Below are 26,112 nucleotides of genomic sequence, written 5' to 3'. Positions count from 1 at the left end.
CAGGTCCCTAAATGCCCCAGAATCTACATAGGAAGGTGGGAGGGCTCATTGGCCCTCATCAGAGTTTCAAGGGGTCTAGGAAGCAAAAGAAATTAAGCTTTGGATTTTACCTATGGCTGAGAGAGTCCTCAGTGATGAGACGGGGAAGAGCGGCAGACTCACAACCTCAATACGTAGAATGCCCCTGAGGAAAGCTGACCCTCTAGTTACCACTCCTTTTCTCCTTTTTAAAAAAAGATTTCATTATTTGTCAGAGAGAGCGAGCGAGTGATTGAACAGAGAGCACAAGCGGGGGAAGTGGCAAGCAGAGGGAGAAGTAGGCTCCCCACTGAGCAAGGAGCCCAAAGCGGGAATCAATCCCAGGACCCTGGGATCATGACCTGAGCAGGAGGCAGATGCTTAACCCCCTGAGCCACCCAGGCATCCCTCTCGTTACCACTTCTAACTCTACTTCCAAGAGTCGATGTCAAACAGGAGCCTGGGCTGGATGTGGCCCCTGCAAAAAGTGCCCTCCTCTCTCCCTCCAAATCGAAGAAGACTAGAAGCACATAGCTGTGATGGCAAAGTCCACTTGCACAGTTTATTTAAAAAGAGACAGCTGTAAAGTAGAAATGCAGATGTTTTCCTGTGGTAAAGACAGCAGTTAGAAAGGAGAAGTAATAAATATGACGCTAGGAAGTATTTGTAAAACCCTGGTATTTACGAGCCAACCCAAAAACACCTAACATGAAAATGTGCACTTGGGGGTAAGAACAGCATCACCTCAACATCTTGGGAGCAAAAGCTGGAAACTGGCCAGATGAGGACGGTCATGACTTTGGGGATTTTGAAAAGCTCTGGATTTGTCACTTGGGAATGTAGGGGTCTGCTGGATTAGAATTTGCATAGTCAGACTTAACAGAGATTCTTCTACGCATTAATATCACTTCTGATTATTGTCTTATTCTTACAGGTAAGTTGCACAGTATTTAAGAGTACAAGGAAAGGCTGAAATGAGAAGACATGAAGGGAGGGGGACTGAAGAGGGTGAGTCCGCGGGGAATGCTAAGAGACAGGAGAAAGGTGATAGGAAGGAACAGAATATTCTATTTTTCTACTGTTTTGTCAGCTCAGCAGCAGGCCACTCCCCCTGTTGAAGAGGGGACAGGCAGTGGTCCAGCCTGGCTTGCCTTCAACCTCACCATCATCAAAAGACAGAAGATGCAAAAAGCAACTGGCAGAATCAGGCTCAGAATGGAAACAGAGAAGTTGGATAAGAAACAAAGCGAGGGTCGGGGGGGACCCAGAGAGGAGAGGGGCAGAGAATCACCCAAGAAAATGGGGGCAACATTAACATCAGAGCCCTCCAGGGACTATCTCCTCTGAGGACCATCAAAGAAAGAAATATCTGCACAAATTAACACTCTCTGATGCAGAGCGGCAAAGGGAGAAGGAAAAAGTACAAACTGCCAAGTAGAGGCACATTCTGACTACATAGGAAGGAGGGCAGGAAAGAGAAGCAAGGGGGCCAGTTGGCTCATCCCAGGACCCTGGGACCCTGTGGGAGCCCCTCTCACACAGGGACGAGAGCCTCCCCTGCCCCACCAAGAGGCTGCGGAGTTTACACCGGGTGGTGGGTGTGGAGGCTGGGTAGGGGTGGGAGCGGCAGGGGTGAGGGTGCCCAGCCAGCTCTCTCAGGGGCATCTGTGAGGCACTGTGTGGATGGAGGTCAAGGTTACTTGACTATGTGCTGAAAGCAGCCTTGAGCTCCCGGAAGGCAGCTTGGCGGAGCCTCCTCTTCTCCTCCTCCCGCTTCCGCTCATCTTGCTCGGCTTTTAGCTCAGCCTCAAACTTACTGGCACAGGACAAAGCTTGGACCTGCAGAGAAATGGCAAAAACAAACCAACAGACTGAGGGAGAGGAGGAGAAACTTGGGAGGTGGAGCAGCTCATCTAACAGAACTCAAGTTGGCTAAAGCCGTGTGACACAGGAACCCAGTCCTGCTGCAGGGCAGGACCCCGTCATCCCCCAGAGCAAAGACTTGTCTTCACAAGTTCACCCAATCCACTACTGACGATGCCATCCTTCATCTGCCCCTGTGTTATACACATGGTTCTACCTGCCAGGGCTGGTCTTTCTACTTCACTTCTTTTCCAGGACACTGTTTCATATCCTGCCTATTACCCACTCCTATGTCAACCTTACATTTCACAATAATATGTTTTGTTCTAGGGGGAGAAAACAAAAACCAAAACTAATGAACTCCCTGCTGGGATTCTGATTCCAAATGCCTCATTCTGCCAGTGGCAAATGGATACCTTTACAATAGATCAATCATTCTGAATTGACTTCCGAGTATTATGTGTTTTGGGGGATGTTGTGAATGGGATTTGGTGCCAATTCTTTAAACCTTTTATCTGTAATAATATCATTATCAGATACATGCATCTTAAAACCCTGTATTCTGGAACTGATTCCTCCCCCGCCCCCCACTAGTGTCTCATCAATTTGGTAAAATTCCCAAACACGCTGGGTGTGCACGTTATTTTAGTAAAGATTGCCAAATTGCTCTCCAAAGTAACTGTTCCAATTTACACCCCCACCATCATGGAATGTTGAGTACTCATTTCCCCACAGCCTCGCCAACGTTTATCAGTAACCTTTTTCCTGTTTGCCAATCTGATAGGGAAAAAAACCCACAAACCTAGCACCTTCTTTTATTTCCTTTTTGCTGTATTACCCCTATCCCTGAGGTTTCCCACTTCTCCATTCTTTACAAATTTAGACTTAGTCCCTTGTTACGTATTTTTCAGTTACTTAGTCTTTTGCTTGTCTAACTTCAAGGTTATCTGAGGCCATGGGAATATTTAAAATTTTGATATCACCAAAATCTTCAACCACTTCCATTTTGGCTTTTGTCTATCTCTCCCTCTAAGCAGGCTCCACACCCAAGGTGGGGCTTGAACTCACGACCCCAAGAACAAGAGTCTCATGTTCTACTAACGGAGCCAGGCAGGCTCTCCAAGGCTTTTCTCTTTAAGTCATGTTTAAGGTCTTCTATATTCCAGGGCTCTAAACCCATTTTCCTCTCCTATTTTTCTGGTTTTATTTTCCCATTCAGCTCTTAAAGTCACCTACACTGTATGTTAGTGAAGGAATATTATCAGTTAGAAGGATTTTATCTCATTTTCCTAAGTGGAGAGCCAATTTTCTCAATGTCCTTTTACCGATAGTCCATCATTTTCCTACTTATTTGAAAATTATCTTTTTATGTACTAAATTCCCACATGAAGAAGGTCTGTTTTTACTATTTTCTATCCTGTTCCCACTGATTTCATTCCTGCACCTGCACTACATTATTTAATATTACTGTTTACAGAATGCCTTGATATTGAGGAAAATATCCCATTACGTTGACTAAGCACATTCTTTTCATATTTTTATTTTTTTAAAAGATTCATGTATCTTTTAAGAGATTTATTTATTTGAGAGAGAGAGAGAGAATGTAACCATGCACGTGAGTGGGGAGGAGGGGCAGAGGGAGAGGGGAAGCAGACTCCCCAACTCCCTACCCCCCCTCCCCCGCCAGCACAGAGCTCAATGCAGGCCCCATCCACAGCCTGGAGGTCACGACCTCAGCTGAAATCAAGTGCAGGATGCTCAACCAACTGAGCCACCCAGGCACCCCTATTTATTTTTTTTAAGTAGGTCCATGCCCAGCATGGATGGAGCCCAACATGGAGCCTGAACTCATGACCCTGAGATCAAGACCTGAGCTGAGATCAAGAGTCAGATGCTTAACTGTCTCCATCCAGGTGCCCCTCTTTTCGTATTTTTAAATGTCTTATTATGAATGAGTATTTTTTTTAAAAGATTTTGTTTATTTATTTGACAAGACAAAGAGAGAGATCACAAGTAGGCAGAGCCAGGCAGGGGCGGGGGGGGCGGGGGAGGGGGTTGGGAAGCAGGCTCCCTGCTGAGCAGGGGCCCCCCCCCCCCACCAATGCAGGGGTCAATCCCAGGACCCTGAGATCATGACCTGAGCCGAAGGCAGAGGCTTAACCCACTGAGCCACCCAGGTGCCCAATGAATATTAAGCTTACCAAATGTTTTGAAATGTTTCACTGAAAATGATCACATTTTTCATATTTGATACCGATGACATTTTTAAAACTTATCCCTGCAGTCTTAACATAAACTTCAAATGTATTAAGGTCCCCACAGCTATATCCATTACATTAATATTCTTTCTGATGTGTTTTTATCTGATGTTATCAGAATCATGATGGCTTTAGAAAATGAATATGAGGCAATCTTTCTCAGTATGTTTTAACTAGTTTGTGACATTGAAAAGAACGTGTAACATTGAAGAATTAATCCCTAAATTCCCAGCACTTAACTGGGTTTTTTTTTGGGGGGGGGTCGGGGGAGTCAACCTACTAAATGTTTTTACAATTCATCACATTGTCCACATATTATCTCAAATTTATTAAAAAAAAAAAAAGCATTCCCTTTCATTGAATGTTTAATGATTTTAAATCAATGTGTCCTAACCACTCACTTTTTTTTTTTTTTTTTAATTTTAGGAAGGCTCCAAGGCCAACATGGGCTTGATCCCTGTAACCTACAGTTCCATATTCTACTGACTGAGCCAGCGGGGCACCCAGATCTCTCACTATTTTTAACTAGCATGTTCCTGGGTCCACCATCTTTTCTCCATCATGAGCTTTGATGTTTGGGTGTCTTCTTGTATGTTCTACTTCTCTGCCAATGCAGCTGAGATTTACCTATTTCCAACAATGCTCTTTATCCTATCCTTTCTGGTTTTCAATCCATTACCTCCTTGGTGACACAATGCAGACTCTCACATCTCAATGAAAAACAGTAACATCCCTTCCTACATTCTCCCTGCACTGCACAGGGGTCTGTGTCTGAACACAGGATACCTCTGAAAGTACCAACCGCATAGGGATAGGGACTAGGAAATTATGTTTTCCAAATTTCCCAGGTATTTCGTAAGCACTTGAGGCCCTGCTCTGTCTCTTCCAGCTCCCTACACTGGAGTCACTAGAAGACAGATTTAATTGCCTACAGTAGAGCTCAGCTCACGCTGACTCTCGTTAACCACTGTTCCTGGATTCAGGCTTAAAACTTGGACCTCGGGTCCCTTTGTCTAGCTCCGATACCTCTCCTCCTTCACCTTTATTTATTTATTTTTTCCTTGTTTGGTTTTCAGGAATTTTACGAGCTGGCTATTAAGTATTAAAAGTTAAAAAAAATACTAGAAGTTAAATTATATAAATCTATAATTAGATTAGAAAAAAGAGAAATACATATTACAAAGTCATTGCTTCCTAACCATCTTGCTACATTTTACGCTGTTTTGGAGGTTGTCTGTTTATGTTCCAGCTCTAAGGTGGAAAACTTACTGGATGATGCTAATTACAAATCCACCTTTGGCAACATCTTGTTGGAAGCTTGAAAGCAACCCCCCCCCAGGGGTATTTACACCTTGGAACCCAACAAAGTGCTACAAAGCAGGGTTTGATTTATTATTTCATTCACAATCTTTCCTTAAGAAAGTAATGGGAATGTTAAAAATGTAGATTAAGCTAAAAAATGTGTATTATCTGTAGCCTTTATACTATGAACAGCTCCAAAGAATTTTACGGAATATTTTTCTAGTACTTGAAAACTATTACCAAATTTGGCAAGGGGGGCACCTGGGTGGCTTAGGTGGTAAGCATCTGCCTTTGGCTCAGGTCATGATCCCAGGGTCCTGGGGTGGAGCCTACATGGGGCTCCCTGCTCAGTGGGGAGCCTGCTTCTCCCTCTCCCTCTGCTCCCCCAACCCATGAGCTCTCTCTTCTCTCTCTCAAATAAGTAAATAAAATCTTTTTTAAAATTCAGCAAAAAAGTTGCTCACATCATTGAGGAATGAATGAAATTGAGTTTCATTCATTTTTTCTTATGAATTAAGTTAAAGTATCAACCAATACTCATGTTGGACCTAGATTCTTCTGTCAGTTGCAACCGTAGGCTGGCAACAGATACAGAGCCCAGAAAAAATTAAGGAACCATTCTTTGATAATCAACAGACCATGTGGAATTTATAATAAAAGTAGTGTACACTTTATTATTTGCAAATTGTGTGCTATCTATCCTTTATATCATTAAAATTTATAAAAACATATGGATTTATGTATATGCATACTCTGTTCAGAAAGCCAGTTGCTAAACATTCACCAACAAACCACTGTCACTGTCTAAGCCTCAGTGTTCTCATCTGCAGAGTGGGATGCCACCACCTCTCCCCCTCCCATGTTAGATAAGACATGAACCTAAGGTCCACCTGCCCACTACTGCTGGCTAGGTCAGAGGGGGAGGGGCCTTTGCAACTCCCTCACTTGGGGTCCTTGTTCTCCACTATAAAAGCTACCTCTTGGGGTGCCTGGGTGTCTCAGTCAGTTAAGCATCTGCCTTCAGCTCAGGTCATGATCTCAGGGTCCTAGATTTGAGCCCTGCTTATTAGCACGGGGAGTTTGCTTCTCCCTCTCCCTCTCCCTCTGCCCCTCCCCTTGCTTGTGCTCTCTCACTTTCCCTCTCAAATAAATACAATCTTTAAAAAAAAAAAAGTTGGGATGCCTAGGTGGCTCAGTTGTTAAGCATCCGCCTTTAGCTCAGGTCATGATCTCAGAGTCCTGGATTCAAGCCCCGCATCAGCCTCCCTGCTCAGCAGGGAGCCTGCTTCTCCCTCTGCCTGCTGCTCTCCCTCTGCTTGTGCTCTCTCTTTGGCAAATAAATAAATAAAATATTTTTTTTAAAAAGTCTCCTTGATTCTATGGTCTGTGAGTGCTGTCTCGCCAATCACCCCACTCTGTGTCTTCATCATGTTTCCTTCTCTGGGAACCACTTCCCTGGGTTCTAAAAGCATCTGTCTACTCTAGGTTAAAAACAAAAACAAAAAAAAAGTTCTTCTCTGATTCCAAGCTACCATTCCCACTTTGTCTAGACCTCCTCTGCCAGCCGTCTACACAGAAAAGTCAAGCTGTTTCTCCCCAGTTCCCACTCACCTTTTATCCTACTGCTATCTGCCCTCCACCAAGGAACCTGCTCTCTCAAAAGTCTCCAATGACCCACTTGCCAGAGCCACCCCCCCCCCCCGCCTCATCTGACTTCACCTCTTCCTGAAAGTGCTCCTGTCCTCCAAAATGGCATTTTTTTCCTGGGTTTCCTTATCTCTGCTCACTTCCTTCCCCACAGTCTCCTCTAATTCTCAAGGTGGTACTTGGATCTTGTGAAGGCGTCTCCCCTTGTCTGTGTGGTCGTCTCCCCTTGTCTGTGTGGTCCGTGAAGTGTTCATTTCCCCCTTCTCTCCTCCTCCAAGGAGGCGCATGCCCTAAGGGTCTGTGGAGACGGACCCCACCCTGACTCCAGAAGAAAGCCCAGTCAGGGTAATGGTATCCCAGCTCTTGTCAGTGCTCGGTTTGGCAACGGACATGCGTGAAAAGATCACTCCACGACCCTCAATATCTAACATCCCCATTCTTCCTAGCAGCAGAATTATAATCAGACACGTGGGTTCCCAGGAAGAAAGGCATTTTGGACTCTCCTATGCAGGTGTGACCAAGTTCCGTCCCACAGGACACGAATGAGACTCTACCAAACACTGTGCCCTCCATTTTCTTCTTTTTTAAATTTATTTAAGCGATCTCTACACCAACATGGGGCTCCAATTGATGACCCTGAAATCAAAAGTCACATGATCTTCTTACTGAGCCAGGCAGGCGCCCCCACGGTGTCCTTCAAATCAAAGTGCCTGCCATCCCCTTCCTCAAACCACTCCCACAGGAGGGGTGTGTCCCTGTCTCTATTTTTAAAATATCATCAACCCCTCTCTACACAGCTCCACAAGCCTCATTCTGGAGGAATATTTTTTTAAATATTTTATTTATTTGACAGAGAGAAAGAGAGAGATCACAAGTAGGCAAAGACGTAGGTGGAGAGAGAGGGGGGAAGGAGGCTTCCCGTTGAGCAGGGGGCCCAATGCGGGGATCGATTCCAGGACCCCGAGATCATGACCTGAGCCAAAGGCAGAGGCTTTAACCCACTGAGCCACCCAGGCGCCCCCTGGTGGAACATCTTACTATTCACCTCCCAGCACGCACTCATACATACTGAGACTGCTAGTTCTTTGGGATCCTCCCCAGCCCCACTCGCTACCCTCAACGGACCTACATTTCTCTGGACATCTGTGGAAGCCTCCCTGACTCCAGCCTCTCCCCAGTGCCCAGCACTGGTCAGGCAGAGGCCCCCGGAGGGCCCCCCACACCTGCCACCATGGTTCCCTGGCAAGGCTGCGCAGAGCCCATTATGCTCCACGTTTTCCGGGCCCTACCCTGGGAAATCCCAAGTAGGTCTTGGGGGGCGGGAGGGGAGGAGACCCGAGAAGCTGGTCTGCAGATTTTTCTGGTGGTCAGCAGGCTGGAGAGGCCTGACCTTCAGGGGAGACCAGAGCTCTCCGTGCACCTGGATCCGGTATGGACTGGGGGCCAGCCTCCCAACATTCGTTACCCTCCATGCCTTGGAGCCTTTGTGCTTGTGTTCCCACGGCAGGAACGCCTTCCCCTCCTTGATTACAAGGTGAATCCCCATTCATCTCTTAACATCTGTCGCCAATGTCAGCTCCTCTATGGCCCTCTCCCAAATCTGAGTGATGATTCCCTGGACTCGTCATTCATGCAAACATTTATTGAGGGCCATTACATGCCAGGTCTGTAATTACAAAGATAACACACCCATTCTGCCTTTGAGTCTGGGTTGCGGAGGCAGACAGACAAGTTCAAAACATTTCATTGCTATTCTTTTCATCTTTTCTCTTCTTTATAAAAATTGTGCACGCACCTTATAAAACATTCCAAAAATATAAAAAAGCAGTCCCTTAGTCAGTCATAGCTATTACTAATACTCAGATATGTAATTAGCCAGGTTGGATTTAGTATTTAACAAAATTGGGTTGTAAACATAATGTTCTGCTTCCTTTGTTTCGTACATCTGTCCACACTCAGAGTGTGCAAATGGGCGGGCGTGCCACCAGGGACTCGATTCCCTGATAATGGAAGCTTTGGTTGATTCCAACTTTTCTCTATTGATGCTGTATAAAATCCCTGTGACACATCTACGTTTATTTACATGAGTGCCTCTAAGGGATAGAATCCTAGGGGCAGAATCCCAGAAATAAATGATACAAAGCATTCACAGCCAGCCCCAAACTGCTGTCCGTAAAGCTGGGACCATTTCTACACTCTCACCAAAAATGTCTGAGAATAGGGGAGGAGCAGAGGGAAGGGGAGAGAGAGGATCTCAAGCAGGCTCCATGCCTATCAGGACCTGAGGAGAACTCAAGAGTCAGACACTTAACCGCCTGAGCCACCCAGGCACCCCTTGAACAGATAAATTGTAGTACCACTTCTATTCGTAGTAGAGGCACACAGAAGAGGGTAGACTTTCTCAAGAAAAGCAGCCAAATTCTGCTCCTTCCACACTTTAACATGAAAGGAATAGAGTTTTCTAGAAATGGGCCTTTGGGTTGGGTATTTCAGAGAAATGAAGCAGCAGGCACTAGGCCCCAGGGGTGAAAAGGCATGGCAGCACTGAAGAAATATGCTTGGGCGGCGAGGAAGGCCAGAACAAGGATCAGAGTCAGGTCATAAGATCCTTCATGGTTTCCAGAGACTTCGTGCAGACTTTTAACAAGAGCACGGTTTGCTGAGCTGCAGCAGTGGCCCAAAAAGTGTCATGCTAAACTTGGGTCTCAATGTCAGACCCCTGCCCATGGCCATCACCCAAAGATCTCCAAGTGTTGGCTTATCGGGCGATGACTAGAGAGGATCCATCCTTCCAGAACCCATCTATCCCTCCTCTCTATTCCCTCTCTTTCAAGGCTGAGAGTTTGTTTTCCTCATGAGACTATGTGCGCTGTCCTGGGGAAGGCAAAAGTTCTGTCTACTAGCTCCTTGTGAAGGAGCTGTATTTCCAGAGTTTACTGTGCCTGGCATCCCCAGGGCTGTGTTGAATCAATGCTAAGTCATGAAGGAAGGGCCAAACCACTTTCAGGATTGGACACAGAATGCTGGCATTGAAGATGCCATGAGTGGCTGGCCTATCCCAAGTCCTCAGATGATAGCAGGAGGAACTCAGGTGTCAGGGGTTCACCATGATTCACAGTCTGCATACTGGCAGAATGATGACTGACCCTGTCTCCAAGCAGCATCACGGGATGCAAGGAGCCAGTCCTACTCGGGGTTGAGCATGGCCAGGATGGTTGCCAGGGACACTGCGTTTCTGGGCAAGCTCCTGGAATAAGCCATCACTCCCCAAGAGGCTGGCTTCCATCTGGGATGGGAGGGAGTCCCAACAGCTCCTATCACATACCCAGTGCTCACAGTGAGCCAGGCACTTGCTAAACACTTTTTAAGATTTGATTTATTTGAGGGAGAAAGTGAGTGTGAACACGGAGAGTTACAAAAGGAGAGGGAGAAGCAGACTTCCCACTGAGCAGAGAGCCTGACCTGGGGCTCGATCCCAGGATGCTGGGATCATGACCCCAGCCAAAGGCAGATGCCTAACCGACTGAGCCACCCAGGTGCCCCTAAACACTTTCTATATGTGAGCTCATTTAATCCTCATGGTCATCCTGTTATCGCCTCCACTGTACAGATGAGAAAACTGAGGCACAGAGTGGTAAACGGGTCAGTGGAGGAGGCAGGACCTGACCCCAGGCAGCCCTCCCCACTGCACCATTCTGGCTGACTGGAGATTTGGAAGGCTCTCTGATTTCTCTTTCTGCAGGTATGCTCTGGGGAAATGAAAATGACAGCGCCCAGCCAGGGGTAGGCTCTCTGTAAGTGGCTGATGACGGGATGAACGTGTGAATGACTGGAAGCAGCCAGAAAGGCTCTGGAGCCATGCACTGGAGACTGCTTCCCAACCCCTGTATCACTGTCAGTGGAGCAAATACTGGTTCAAACTGGGGCAGGGGGCAGGCCACCGGGGCTCCCTCCTCTGGCCCCACTGTTTGCTCGTTCACACACAGGCACTTAAGACGTAAAGGTTCAGGAAATTGCTCCAGTAATTCAACTGCAGCTCAGGGCAGACAGGAGTTCTTCTGGGAGGTCTGGATCCAGACTCGATCGGGAACCTTGTATCAGCAAACCCATTTGAATCAGAAACCAGAATGGAACGCATGTGCCATCTGATTGTTTTTCCATTTTGCTTTTCGTTTTCAGACTGCACGCAGACACACTCGTTCCCCTTCAATCACACACGATACACACTTAAGCTACTGTTGTTCTGCTTGTCCTGGGCGAGCGAATGAAGCAATCACTGACTGGGAGCTCGGGTCGGGCAGGGTGAAGGGATGGAGGACCGTCCTGCACAAGAAGGAAACACCCACCTTGGCTTCAAAGAAGTGCTTGGCACCTTTGACGCCCTCCTGGGCCACATCGATCTCAGAGAGCTTGGCCAGCGCCATCAGCCCGCTGTCCTCCTCCAGCTCCCCAGCCGCAGCCTTGTGGAATACGAGCAGGAACTGCAGGAAAGGGTTGATCAGAATCCAGGTCAACCTCACGAAGACTTACAGTGATCCCCTCCAGCCCAGGGGAAAGGCATGATTGCCAAGCCTACGAGAAAGGGTGTCAATACGTGCGTGGGACCAATTAGATTGTTTGCTTTTGCTAGTGTTCTCTATTTTTTTTCTTTTTCTTTTTTTAAAAGATTTTATTTATTTACTTGACAGACAGAGATCACAAGTAGGCAGAGAGGCAGGCAGAGAGAGAGAGGAGGAAGCAGACTCCCCCAGGAGCAGAGAGCCTGATGTGGGGCTCAATTCCAGGACCCTGAGGTCATGACCTGAGCCAAAGGCAGAGGCTTTCACCCATGGAACCACCCAGGTGCCCCTATTTTTTTTTTTTTCTTTTCAAGATTTTATTTTGTAAGTAATGTCTACATCCAGTGTGGGGTTCGAACTCACCACCCTGAGATCAAGAGTCATATGCTCCACCGACTAAGGCAGCCAGGTGCCCCTCCCAAGTGTTTTCTAAGAGATCTTTACAGAAACTGGTATGTTTCAAATACTTGAGCTATCACTTACCTTTTCATTGTGTTTATGATCATTTTTGACTTCTAAAAATTTTATATAATTTATCAGTCTTTTTTTCTCTCTCACAGGCATACCAGTGTTATGCTGAGAACAACCTTTCTTGCCACCAAGGTTACAGAAACAATCACCTATGTTTTTGTCTCTTGCTTTTATGACTCCTTTTTTGTTAAACGTGTAAATATTTAATCTTTGAAATTTATTCTGATCCTGGGAGGTTGATCATTAACCCTATTTTCTTCCAAATGGTTAGTTAGCGATCTCCACACCATTTATGGAATAATCCATCCTCTTCCTCCAGATTCCAAATTGTGACCTGAATGCATTCATCTTTAAAGCCAATTTGTTCTAAAAAGCCTACCCAGGATATATCCCCCTACCCCTGCCACAGGACACATTTTTAAATAAATAAGCGAGACTGAAAAGGCAAGTCTCCCATCTTCCAGCCCTTCCCCAAGATGATTTTAGACTTTTACTTCTCTAAAGAATTTTGGTGAATTTATTTGTCAAATAACCATTGTCCAAACTTCTATAATTGTTTTTTTCCAAGTCAGCACTGAAAGAGGCCTTTCCAGGTTTTCGGTGCTATGTAAAACACATGGGTCTCCAGGGGAGTTTTGAGGTTTCAGGAGTTTTTTTTTTTTTTTCCTCCATGACCATCCCCTCTAAAAAATGGTTTCCCCAAGGGAAAAGGACATTATCTAAAGTAGACTGAGGGGGCAAACAACTCCAACGGGCTTTCCAAATTCCAGCTTGGGTGTGTTTTCCTGCCAAGACTCTTAGTCCCTAGAGGGAAGTGTGTTTCGTTAAATGGAAGTCTCAGCCTCTACCACCACTAACCCCAAAATGTCATGCGGATAAGCCTGTCTTTGTAATTCTTGCGAAGCAAGGGATGAAGTAGGATTCTCCAATATGTAGCTTTGCGAAGGCTGCAGTGGGCCACTTGGCTCCACAGAAATGCCACGGGTTTGTCCACCTGCAGCTTCAAACTTCCTCACTAGAGGCCGGCAAAGACTCAGTTTGCTGCAGACTATTGGAGCCAGAATATGGGCTCTTAAGTGTTGGGAAACGAGCCCTTCGGAGGGGAGACTCCCAAGAACAGGATGGAGGGCAAGGGGGCTACAGGGGGATGGTTGTAGTCGGGCTCTCATGAAGAGAAGGCAGTAGCCAAAATGTCAGCAATGGAAATGTGAGCCATCTGCAGAGGGAAGGAGTGAAAACCTGTCCCTTGGGACCCTGCCCACCCTTAAAATATTTACAGCTTACAGAAACATCTCCCCCATCCCTCCCTTGCTCCACGAGGCAAATACAAAATAGGCAGCCCCTCCACACTGGGAAGGCAGCTCTAGAAAGATGGAGAATGGGGGTCCCTAGGTGGCTCAGTCATTACTCAGTCATTAAGTATCTGCATTTGATTCAGGTCATGATCCCAGGGTCCTCGGATCAAGCCCCGCATCAGGCTCCCTGCTCTGTGGGAAGCCTGCTTCTCCCCCTGCTTGTGTTCCCGCTCTTGCTGTCTCTCCCTCTGTCAAATAAATGAAATCTTTAAAAAAAAAGATGGAGAATGGCCCCAGCTTAGCAAAAATCCAAGTGACCTTGGTGGGGGGCGGGGCAGTGTGTCCTTATCCCTGAGATTCATTTTTCTCACATCTACAGTGTATGTGGTATTTACAGGCAGCTTAAAGTATTCCTCATGGATCTTTTTCTCCACGTGTGCTCACTTTCACTCTGCCCGCTCACGGAGGACCAAAGCAGCCCTGTCTTAATTTAGGGGTCCTGACGCCAGCCAGTTAAAGAAAGTAAAAAAAAGAAAAATCCAGCTCAACCTGTACATGTTCAGCCTTCCAGAAAAGCATGCCAGGCATTCCCATTTGATTTTATTGTAATCACCAACTCCTGAATGACAATTTCTCTGACTGCCCAGCCTTGTTTGTCTTCCTATTTATAGTCTACAAAGACTGGTATGTTGTGGGGAATTGGAAAGTGTCCTAGTTGTGACTATGAGCAAAGCAGGGAGGGGGGAGAGAAGAAGCAGAAAACAAAGAACCAGAGAGAGAGAACTAACAAGGCTAAAACAGTAATTTCAGGCACAAGCTAACAAACACATCTGATAAATTTAAAGAATGTCTAAATTTAATTTCTTTTTTAAGTAAGTGCTATTCTTAACATGGGGCTCAAATTCATGACCCCAAGATCAAGAGTCGCATGCAGGCACCCCTAAATTTAAAAAAAAGAAAAACGTAATTTCATGGCCCGGACCGGTAATGCAAACATTTGCCCTGAATCGGCACTCTAAGATCACAAGTGACAGAAACAAACTCGTTGGCTTAAGCAAAGAGGAGGATTTTGTTATATAAAAATGTTGACTTATTCTTGAAGGAACAGTCAGCTGCAGAACCAATTTGCAGTACTTCACCCCAATTTCAAATTCCCAGGACAGGGAATCTAGCGGACCTAGTCCCGCCAGGGGTCCATCCATGGTCCAATCAACAATGACGCTGATGAGCAACCCTAACACCAGCCAGGGCCCCACCCAAAGGAAGGTAGGGTAGAAGGAGAGACTGGAACCCATAATTCCCAGTACAGACAGGTATCCAGTAAACCCATCACCCAACCTTTGTACAAAACTACCGCGCATCTGGCCTTGGAGCAATTTTTCTTTCTTTCTTTTTTTTAAGATTTTATTTATTTATTTGACAGAGAGAGATCACAAGTAGGCAGAGAGGCAGGCAGAGAGAGAGGGGGAAGCAGGCTCCCTGCTGAGCAGAGAGCCCCATGTGGGGCTCGATCCCAGAACCCTGAGACCGTGACCTAAGCTGAAGGCAGAGGCTTAACCTACTAGGCCACCCAGGCACCCCGGAGCAATTTTTCTTTAAGAGAGATATAATGGAGGGGCACCTGTGTAGCTCAGTCAGTTAAGCCTCTGCCTTCAGCTCGGGTCATGATCCCAGGGTCCTGGCATCAAGCCTCGAATCGGGCTTCCTGCTTAGCGGGGATGTGGATGTGACTTGCTTTGGTCAAGTTAATCCAAAGAGAAATAAAGAGAACAGAAGCATTCATTAAGGGCCTACTAAATGCCAGGTTGTGAGGAAAGAACTATAGAAGTAAGCAATTTTGTCTATCTGGCAACCTGGCCCCCACATGATGTTGATGGTGGGACTGTTGGCTATGATGCCCTGTGGGGCATGACAGGGACCCAGCCAGTCACAGTCCCCTGATTGCAATGACTGGTCCAGGAGGTGGGGACACGTCCCCAGTAGCAGCATTCAGAGGCCAGCTGAGGCCGGTTCAGGCCCCCACGGCTGCTAACCTGGGACAATGGAACCTGCAGCTGCTGGAGGCCATCTTGGCAGGCATCAGGAAGAACATGCGATGTGGAAAGAAAAGGTGAGGTGGACATAGAAGAAAGCATGGTTGAGCTCTGACCAGAGAAATATGCTGCACTACTGTGCCCAATGCACCTCCACTTCATCTCCTGTCTACGGGAGCTGAGAGTTTTTGTTTGTTCTTTTCCTGTGTAAATGAGCTGGCATTCTCTGTCACTGGTCATCAGGAGTTCCAACTGATTCCAGCATGGAGAGAGAACTCCGTTCTCACAACAGTCCTGAGGGAAAGCTATTAACACGGCTATATTTTTTTAGAGTTTATTTATTTAGAGAGAGACGGACAGACAGTGGGAGCAGAGGGAGAGGGAGAGAGAGAATCTCAAGCAGACTGCCCACTGAGTACAGAGCCAGATATGGGGCTCCATCCCATGACCCTGAGATCATGACCTGGGCTGAAATCAAGAGTTGGAAGCTTAATCGACTGAACCATCCAGATGCCCTTTAACACTTGCATTTTTTTTTTTAAGATTTTATTTATTTGTCAGAGAAAGAGAGAGCGAGAGAGTGCGCGAGAGCACACAAGCAAGGGGAGCAGCAGACAGATGGAGAAGCAGACTCCCTGCTGAGCAGGAAGCCTGACACAGGGCTCAATCCCAGGACCCTGGGATCAAGATCTGAGCTTAAGGCAGATACTTAACCGACGGAGCCACCCAGGCATCCCAACACCCCTATTTTAAAGACAGAAAAATGGAGGCCCAGAAGTAAAATAACTTGCTCAAGGTATGCAGCTCTGTGTGGAGACTGAGCTCTGACTAGAAGCCTCTTGTCATTACATAACCAAAGTACCAGCACGCCAGCGGCTCCCAATACTGGTGGGAATCAGCAGAATGGACCGCCTGGTTGGCTCCACTGGTAAGAATGTATAACTCTTGATCTTGGAGTTGTAAGTTCAGGCCCAATGTTGGGTGTAGAAATTATTTAAAAATAAAATTTGAAAAAAAAAAGAAAAGAAAAGAAAAAAAAAACACCAAAAAACCAGGAGGTTGGGCTGTGAGTATTTACAGCAAACATATCCCCACCTCCAAATCCTGCCCCTCTGGGCACAACTGCTAGAGATGGGACCACAATGGGACTCAGAGCAACAAAGGACTGACAGGAATGTCACTGAGGCTTTGAAATGCGGGTAACAGGAATACTTCAGAGATTTCCAAACCTCTGATGTCCACCTGTGGGCATTTCTGTGGGAAATGGCCAAACATGCAGCTAAGAAAAGCAAACCAAGCATCTTGGATTTGGTAGGGAGTGTGTCTGGGTGGCTCCTAGGACTGTGTCTTTGCTTGGCCGGTGACCTGCACAGCTCTCTCAATACCTTCTCGATTTCTGTTCCCCCCAGGTCACAATGTGCCACAGACGCTCTTTCCCTGGTGTTGCCTCCAAAGCTTCACCCACGGGAGAGCTTTTACCTTCTCTACCCCGGGGACAGCTGGGCTGAAGGAGCCAGCGCCCAGCACGAATGAGAGGCGGGGGAGCCAGAGGGACAGCTGTGGAGGCGAGAACGGCAGCTGACGAGGGGAGGCTATGGGCACCGAGCCTGCCGCTCAAGTCCAGCCTTGAGCTGGAACGTGATTTCACGCTAAGTCCTGACCGTGTTGGCCCTCTAGCTCCTTAGCTCTGGAACGAGAAGCCTGGCCTAGAATATCCTGAGGGTTATGCCCAACACAGGTTTTCTGGGATCTCCTATTTCTGCATCTGCCAGTTCAGGAAAGGAAGAGAAGGGGCGGATCTGGAGCTGATCTGTGGGCAGGGAGAGGCCAGGCTGGTTTCACCACAGCTGAGGAGGGGACTCACTGCTGCTGGTTCAGCCCCGGGGACCTTAGGAAGAACGTCCATGGGCCCTAGTGAGCCTGGAGAGAAAACCTGTACTTGGGCAAAGCTCTCACCATCAGGAACCAGGATGCTGGAACTCCAGTGTTTCTGGAGTAACCAAGGTCACACACCGGGAAACAAGGACAGGGCTCTCTAGTCCCAGACCCGGAGGGCCCCGCTGAGATAGGACAGAATGGGACTGCTAATGCTCGGAGCTTCGAGCCCGGATGTTGTCCCCAAACCTGTTCTGACACCAGCGCACACAGACACGACTGGAGGCTTCACAGTAAGACTCAAGCACATAAGACATGGAACCCTTCCTTGAGGGGCTGCATCCCTGCCTTGGAAGAAACCCAGTGTCCTTGAGACTCTCCCCGCAGCCAGAAACGGCCTTATCACCAAAGTTCTCACACATTTAGAGATCAGACGTTGAATCTACTTGTACTCTTCCAGAGAGATCTGTACGTGGAAATTTTGCCTGCAATTTCAGGGATTCTAAGGCCGAAAAGCCCATTCTTGGACTGTTATGGGGACACAGGGAGCTCCAGGAGCACGGAGTAAGAGCCTTCGTTTAATTGCTTTTTGATCATCTTTAAGTAGCTTATTGTAAAAATTTAAAGTTTTAATATCTAAGAAAGTATGAAATTATAAATCTACCAAAACTTTGCACACATATCCACTATTTGGTAAACATCCTTCTAGAATTTCTCAACACCCAAACATTCGCCCAAAGGAGGTTGTCCTATGCACAGTGACTTTCTATTTGCTCACCGACCATTCTCCCCACGAATCACGCTTCACGAGCTTCTTAAAGAGATCTTTAAAAGAACTCTAGGTTGACTGTCCAATCAGTACTCTGGAGAGGCTAAAGCTACTTGTGCTCCAGGGGCCCCTAACTGTGGGGCTCCTCTCAGGGGCTCTCCGCACAGGGGCTCAGGGCCAAAGGGTACCTCGCGGAAGCTGAGCTGGCCATCGAAGTCCTCGTCCACCTCCTTGATCATATTTTTCAGGCCCAGGTGGGTCTGGGGAGCACCCAGCTTCTCCATCATCAGCTTCAGCTCCATCAGGTCAATGAAGCCATCCCGTCCAGCATCATACCTGCAGGGGCAAAGGAAGGATGCTAACAAGGGACCACCATGGCTAGGATCACAGGACAGGGACCACCATGGCTAGGATCACGGGACACTTGATCATAGGACACAGGATGACAGGACACTTGGTCATAGGACACCTAATTCTTTTGGCCACGTTTACTGGAAAATAATGCAGTCACCTGCTGCTTGGCCGTGCCCACCCGGGTCACAGGATCAGAAGGAACCCCCTTCTTGAAACGCCTTTGGGCACTGCACAACATGATTCAAAGGGGATCTTGTTCCACACGGTTGTCGTTATGTCCTTTATCCCCTCAATGAGGCTGTAAGTTTCTTGAGGATGAAAAACATGCCCACTTACCTTTATGTCCCCCAGTTTTGGTCAGCAAACACTGACCAAACCTCCCGAGGCTGGGCAACAAGTCGCAGAGCGAGCCTGGGCATCCCCGACATTCTCCCAGAGGGCAATTCCAAAAGCTGCCCGTTGGGTCCCATTTATTTATTTATTTGAGAGCGAGAAAGAGAGCAAGCACAGGAGGGAGCAGGGGGAGGAGCACAAGGAGTCAGAGAAGCGGACTCCATGCTGAGCAGGGACCCCCCCCCCGGGGCTCGATCCCAGGACCCCTAGATCATGACCTGAACCGAAATGGAGTAAGACACCCACCCAACTGAGCCACACAGACGCCCTTCTCTGTTCATCCTTCTGGTCTCCTGCCTGTGGAAGCTGGTCCCCACCCTTGCATGTGGCTATCCTGGCTCCAGCTCTTCGGTTTTATGCTTGACCCCGTCACGCTCATCTAGCCTCCAGGTCCAAACGGTCACATCTGTGCAAGTGACTTCCGAGAGGGGACCAGGCTCTGCCCCGTTGCCTGGATTTTACCACAAAGCCAGCATCTCTGTTGGGTGTCCCTCTAGTGCCCCCTGCCTGGAAACAAACCCAGCCTCACCACAGTGGGGGGATCCTGGCCCTGCCCTCTACCCCTTGGTGCCTGAGCTGAGGGGAACCTTCTTCAGCCTTCTCTTCTCTGCTTTCTGCCAAACTGTCCACCCCTTACTTCTCCACACACCTGGGCTGTGACAAGGTTTTCTCACAGAACCTCCTTCCCCTTCTCCCTTCAAGTCCTTCCCATTTTCTGCTCCTCAGGGATCCCTTGCTCTCCAGGTAAGAACACCTTGCATTAAAAAGCAAATCAGTTCATAGTAGCCAAAAGGGGGAAACAACCCAGGTGTCCATTTTTGATGAACGGATAAACAAAATGCAGTATATCCATAATATGGTATATTTTTACAAGAGGATATTATTCATGATAAAAAGGAGGGAAAATCTGACACACACTACCTCGGGGAGGAACCCTGGCAACATTAAGGCAGGCCTGAGATAAGCCAGACAGAAAAGGATAAATACTCTGTAACCGTGAGGGACCAAGAAAGTCAAAGCAGAGACAAAAAGTAGAAAACAGTGGCTATCCAGACCTGGGGGAGTGACTGTTTCGTGGGTTAGAATTTCAGTGTGGGATGAGAAAAAGGTTCAGAGAAAGATGCAGTGATGGTCAAACAAGGGGGTGAATGTATACCAAACGGCCCACCTACACAGTCAAGGCAGCAAATTTTACATGTATTTTCCCCACAGTAAAAAGAGAGAAACCAATCCAGCTCCTTCACTATCTATAGCCCCCACCCCACCCTCCCAACAACAAAAGCCCACCATTGTTGGCAGCCACACCACCACCCACCAAGGAATGCAGCCTGTGGGCAATCAGAAATCGAAGCTGGAGGGCTGGTGGAATTTTGAGGCCCAGAACTCCTCAGCGTGCTCTGTTCCAGCCTCAGCAGCCGACTCATGCCATTCCTCCCACCCTGAATGGACATCCCACCACCCGGCGGTCCTCAGTGGCCTTTCTGTACCCCAAGCTCAGGGAGCTGCCCCCTTCCTTCTCTGAGAGCCAATAGCCCCATTGTCAGTCATCTAGCACTCAGTAGATGTCGCCTCCCCCTGCTGGGTATTTCCTAATGTAGCAGCTGTGTTCCCAAGATCCCAAATCCTGAAGGAAGGGAGCCACAGTCCTCCCCACCCTGTGACAGTTTTCTCCACTCCAGGCCGGCCCCACACATTGCGGGATATGGGCCCAGTCAGTGGGGGGCACCCAAGAAGGTTAATGGACTTAAGACCTCGTGCAAGGATGGGAGTGAAAGGAACCAGCAGTATCTGGCCCTGGGAAACAGGCCACTGTCCTCCCATGATGCATTTCAACTTCCCAGAAACGTGTCCGAAGAGCAGAAAGAGCTGGGCTGTGTGTGTGGACATAACAGAGAAGGATATGAACCAACACAGGGAAGAGCTTTCTGCGAAAAAGAGCCAACTAGAGTAAGACCTGAGGTAAGAAGAGCCCTTACGAACAGGCTTGAGGGACAGCCTCTGCTACAAGGAGTTCTAGTCAAAATAAACAGGTTTCTTTAGTGTGGAACTTTCCAGAGCCTTCATATGGTCATCTGAAACCTACCGCTGGGAAACAGAGAACACAGACTCATCTGATCACACAATGCTCTGTGTTCGGGAACTTTCCACTAGAAGAAGGCACATCTTGGCAACCTGGTGTTCCAAGGAAAATGCTTTGGGAAATGCCTCTCGAAACAATTCAAGGTTAGAAGGACAGTCAGTTAAACTACCACGATGGTACCAACTATACTGGGATTCTGAATAAATGTCCTCTCCCCAGTGCGTGTCTCAGCCAAGTTTGCAGAGAGGAGGAGCACCAGCGTGCAGAAGGGCATGCATCTAAGATGGGAATTGCTGGGGGCAAAAGCAAAAAGGGTAAGGTCTCAACAGGAAGAGAAAGGGAACAGCGAAAAGCCTAGGTATGTGGGGGCGGGGAGGGTCCCAGAACCAGAGAGAAGCTGGAAAGGAGGAGAGAAGAACAGGTCAGGTAACACGTAGGAATTGGTCCTCACCTAGCAGGGGAAGAACGGAGCGGCGTTCGCTGCTCACAACCTCCAGCAAGTAAGGCCTCCCCCAGCACAGTGGGGCTGTCAGTGTGGGGTCATTCGCAGGCTGAGAAGTCAGCCTTCTCCTTCTCTTCTGGGGTTCTGACCCATAGGAGTCAAGATTTGGAAAAGGGATGCCTGGGTGGCTCAGTCGGTTAAGCTTCTGCCTTCGGCTCAGGTCATGGTCTCAGGGTCTTGGGATCAAGCCCCACATGGAGGAGTCTCCTATCTTGGCTCCTTACTCAGATGTGGGGAGTCTGCTTCTCCTCCCCCACAACTATCCCTCCCCCTGTGCTCTCTCTCACATTCACTCTCTCTCAAATAAATAAATAAAATCTTTTAAAAAGATTAAAAAATAAAAAATAAGTTTTGGAAAAACTTTCTTTTAGGCCCACAAGCCCGAAACATTCTCCAGGCCTACGAAAAAGGACAAGTACTTCAGAGAGGGCCTCAGCAAAGTCTGGAAACAGGTTAAGGGAGTTTAAAGAAATCTTTCAATGGGCAGAAATCTTTCAGTGTGACAACTGTGATTGAGTCAGGACCTGGAAGCAGAAGCCCAGGACCCCAGCGGGCCAAGTCCCAGGGAGAAGGAAGGGCTCCAGCTACCGCCAGGCAGGACTATCTGGCTGGTACAGCGGGCCATCCGCCTGGCACAGGAAGAAAGCCGGCGTGTAGGTGTAGAAAGGTCATCTCCAAAGCTGAGCAGGGCCGGGAAAAGCGGGGTTCACTCCCCGGGCCAGCAGGGATAAGTCCTGGTGGGATCATGAAGTGACACATGAGTGGCGTCCTCACCCCTCCCTGTGGAGCTGGGATTTATAACCGAGAAGGGCATCCTTCCCTCTTCACAGAGACCCTCTTTACAAGGGGTGGTCCGTGGTCATTTCCTTCAGGGCCTGGCTTTGCAAGACAAGCAGGAAAAGCCTCCCAGGGCCCTTTCGTCATCTTTTCTGTTGTTTCTGTTCCTCTCACAGCACCGTGGGGCTCAAGGTCAAGCTCAAGCTAACAGCTCCGACTGGTCAGCTCTGCGGTTCGCAGCGTTGTCTCACATGCCCATCCTTTCATCTTTACACCAGCCCTAGGAAGAATTAACAGTAGCCGCCTGTGTTTCTGGTTTATCAAGCTCTTACTCAGCATTGGGCCGTGTGCAAATCACCTCGTTTAATCCGATAGCTCTGTGAAGTGGTCATTACTCACCCCCCTGGATAGATGGTAAAAAGCAGAAGTGTGCCATGAAAGCCACTTCTTGCGGGTGAGAATGAACCTAGGACTTCCCAGCAGGCGCCCTGCTTTGCAGGAATGGTCACGGACTGAGTCTCCACTACCTGCCCCACAACTCGGCGGGGGTGGGGTGGGGTGGGGGCCCTGGGCAGAGCGCACATTCAGTGTCCCCAACAAACAGACCACTCGTGGGACTGTCCGATTTACACCTTTTACAATTTATACCTGAAGACTCTGGCAGAAATGATAGGAGCCACGTTGCTGAGTCCTGAACGTGCGTGGATTTTGGTCTCAAAGCATGGTGCAGGAGACCCCTCCCGCATGGACAGGCATTCATCTCGGACCAAAAGAATACCAAGGTTGCCATCTTACAAACATCTGCAGAAACAGTCCCACCAGGCAAGCCCTTCACATAAGTTTCCTCTGATTTAACCTTCCAGCACTGCTCTGAGGAATGGAGGACTGTCCAGCTTGAGAAGACCCTGGGGCCCATCAAGATCAACCAGCCCAAGGTCACCAGGACCCCTCGCCTGATGCCTGAGCCCACAGCCCGTGCCCTGGGCCAAGCAACCCAGTCACGAGAATTACTTTGGGGCAAGGGAGGGGAGGAGAGAAGACTTGATATTCAGGCAGTCCTAACAGAATGGCAAGGTTGCCCCTCAAAGCAAAAGCAGAGAGAAGATTTCTGGGAAAGTATGGTATTAAAAAGACAAAGGGCTTTCTGAAGCCTATAGGACTTCATTATCACATCTCAGGGTCGGGGTGGTTGCAGGAAGCTGGAGGTGAGGCCAGGGAGCAAAACAGCCATCTGAAGCCAGCTCAGAGCCCTTGCCACAAGCAGTCCAGCATGGAAGTCCCATTAGACAAGGCCACGTGCAAACTGCCTAACTTATCCCACTTTCATGCCGGTGGGAAAGGTGAATGCATTTGGATTTGTGTCCTGCATTCTGGAAACCTCCTTTGCTTCCTCCCCTGCCCTCAAGAAAATCACCTTCCTTTTGATTTGGAACCCAGCCCCATGGAAAGGGAACGGCACCCAGAACAGCCTGTCCAGGCCAGACCCACCCACCAAGACACCTCCCCCAGGTCCCCAACCCCCTGCTACCGGGGACAGAAAGCCTTTGACACAATGGGGTGTGGGACCAGGCTTCAGGGTAAACTGCAGGCCCATCTGGGGCTTGCTTTCTCCTTACAAGCCTGGCCTAAACTGCATTCCCTTCCCTCTATTTCAAACCATCAAAATATTCCCTTTCCCTCCCCACAGTTTCAGTCTTTCAAATGCCTGCAGGCTGCTGGAGTCCCCTTAAGCCCTTGGCTCCTCCCCTACCAACATCTTAGCTCCTAATACCAGTTTTTTGCAATAATTTAAATTTTAACCCAGATTTTTCTTATTGAAGACAAGCCAGGATAGTAAAGAAAAACCATCCAAAAACTCGAGCCCCTGCACCCTTGTTTGCCTCCTGGGGTTTCCTTCTAGCCATTCTCTGAATTGGGAAACTTCTCCCATGTTTTTTGCCTTAACAAATCTTCAATCCCTGTCATCTTTTTTTTTTTTTTAAGATTTTATTTATTTGTCAGAGAGAGAGGGAGAGAGAGTGAGCACAGGCAGACAGAATGGCAGGCAGAGGCAGAGGGAGAAGCAGGCTCCCTGCCGAGCAAGGAGCCCGATGCGGGACTCGATCCCAGGACGCTGGGATCATGACCTGAGCCGAAGGCAGCTGCTCAACCAACTGAACCACCCAGGCGTCCCAGTCCCTGTCATCTTTATACTCTCCAGCATCTGCTAGGGAGGGACTCTAGTCCCATCAGCCCCGGGGATAGCCCTGCAGACATGGCGGGCATTGACACCCAGGCCTGCCACCTGCTTGGGGAGATACCTGGCAGGGAGATAACACACCCACACTCCCCCCGCCCCCCGGGCACCCCATGGGCAGCCAAGGAGAGGGAGCTATTTTTAAAAAGGACTACCTGTCTGCAGCCATGAAGCAGGAGACGGCTTGCAGGGCCCCAGCTCTGGAGAGCGGCCCTCTCTCGAGTGGGCCTCACACAGCTGTCAACGTCTTCAGCATTTTGGGCGAAACCCAAATGCACAGCCTGCCGAGGCCCCTTATGCAGAATCTCCAGGAAGCCCGTGCACAGTGCCAGCCCAGCCCAGGCTGTGTGAGGCCTGGTCTCTTGCCAGGGCTTACTCCGAATGGCTCTGTACTAACTGGGCCGTCCCTGGATGGGGGAGTGGGTGGAGGGGAATGGGCTGAGACCCCTCACCCAGCATGCCCACCTCTGTGGTTACCCAGGCCCTGGGAAGGTGCCTGGACTGGCCCCAGCAAAGGTCCATTAGTAAAGGGGACAAGGGGACAGGGGCCGGTGTCCCGTGTCCACCGGGCACTTGGCCCCTCCGGGTTCCATGAATCACTTGCTCTCTCAGCTTCCACTGGGCAGAGCCCCTGGGTTTTCTTGGTTTTCCCCTCACCAGAATAATCCTGCCAATAAGGAAAAAAGAAGCCAGCCGCCTTTGTCTGCTGGAGGCTCAGCCATCAGAAACTCCCCAGGGATCCCAGCCGGGAGCAATGTGTGTGTGTGTGGGGGGGGGGGGGTTGGTTCACAGGAGGATGGCAGTGCCCCAGAAAATGTCTCAGTGCTGAGAGGCTTGCCTCTGTTCCAGTACACTGGAACTCCCCTGCTTTTCTTTTACAGAGAAAGGCCTTGAATGGAAATCGAACACTGCCTTTTCCAGCAGGCAGGCACCGGCGACTCTGGGTGTGGTCCCCAGACCAGGGCCTCAAGGTCACCCAGGATTGTTAGAAATGTAGAATCCCAGCCTGCCCCAGCCAGGCTGAATTAAAACCATACATTTTCACATTACCCTATGGTGCCCTGGCACTTTCAAGTCAGAGAAAGACAGAGTGTCAGACTATCCCCAAAGCCAGGGGCCTTTCCGGGGCGCTCTGGTTCTCCGAGTTGGGTTGTCTCGAACTGTGCCTTTCTAGAGGAGTCTCAGGATGCCCCAACGTCACAGGACTGTCATTTCTCTTCCAAATCTCCCTCATTGCTCTGTTCTCTGAGGTTCTGGTTTCCTATCCTTGGAGGATCCTCTCTGGCTGTCAAGTCATGGGCTCCTCCCTTCCTTCCTTCCTTCTTTCCTACCCTCCTTCCTCCTTCCTTCCTTCCCTCCAATTTGCTACAGGCTGGGAGCAGGCCCAGAAACCACATCTCCAAGTGTTACAAGTATATGCAAAGTAAGAGTAAGCAGGCCCCAGGAAGGCTGGGGGAGCAGGTACAACAACGACATGGGGACTCTGAGGGTTAAGTCTGCATAAAAGCTTGAGCCCAGAGTCTTTGATTTCCAATCAGTTCCTGGCTCCCCATTCCATTCATCTGCCCTCCCTCACCACCTGGCTCCCGTCTACCTGGGGCCTCTCCAGAGCATAAGAGCACAAAGACCAGTCCCAGCAGGCAGGCAGATGTACAAAGAGGCTGTTGAGCACGGATCTGG

The 26,112-nt window shown here is 48.8% G+C and overlaps 1 protein-coding gene across 1 annotated transcript in view; it reads right to left on the bottom strand.

Annotated features, from left to right (window-relative positions):
* Nucleotides 1-1,166: 1,166 nt before the first annotated feature.
* The window catches only part of LOC111144439 (EF-hand domain family member D1), a 40,527-nt gene continuing 15,581 nt past the window's right edge, over nt 1,167-26,112 (bottom strand). The window contains exons 2-4 of the mRNA XM_022498750.1: nt 18,279-18,426; nt 11,435-11,569; nt 1,167-1,857 (exon numbers count right to left, since the gene is read on the bottom strand). Of these exons, the coding sequence (XP_022354458.1) occupies nt 1,723-1,857; nt 11,435-11,569; nt 18,279-18,426 (418 nt within the window). The 3' untranslated portion in view covers nt 1,167-1,722. The remainder of the gene's footprint in view (nt 1,858-11,434; nt 11,570-18,278; nt 18,427-26,112) is intronic.

Source organism: Enhydra lutris, unplaced genomic scaffold (genome assembly GCF_002288905.1).
Source record: "Enhydra lutris kenyoni isolate GAN:26980312 unplaced genomic scaffold, ASM228890v2 scaffoldscaffold1, whole genome shotgun sequence".
NCBI classification, from domain to species: domain Eukaryota; kingdom Metazoa; phylum Chordata; class Mammalia; order Carnivora; family Mustelidae; genus Enhydra; species Enhydra lutris.
The sequence above is the reverse complement of the archived record's forward strand: the minus strand, read 5'-3'. Positions and strand labels throughout refer to the sequence as shown.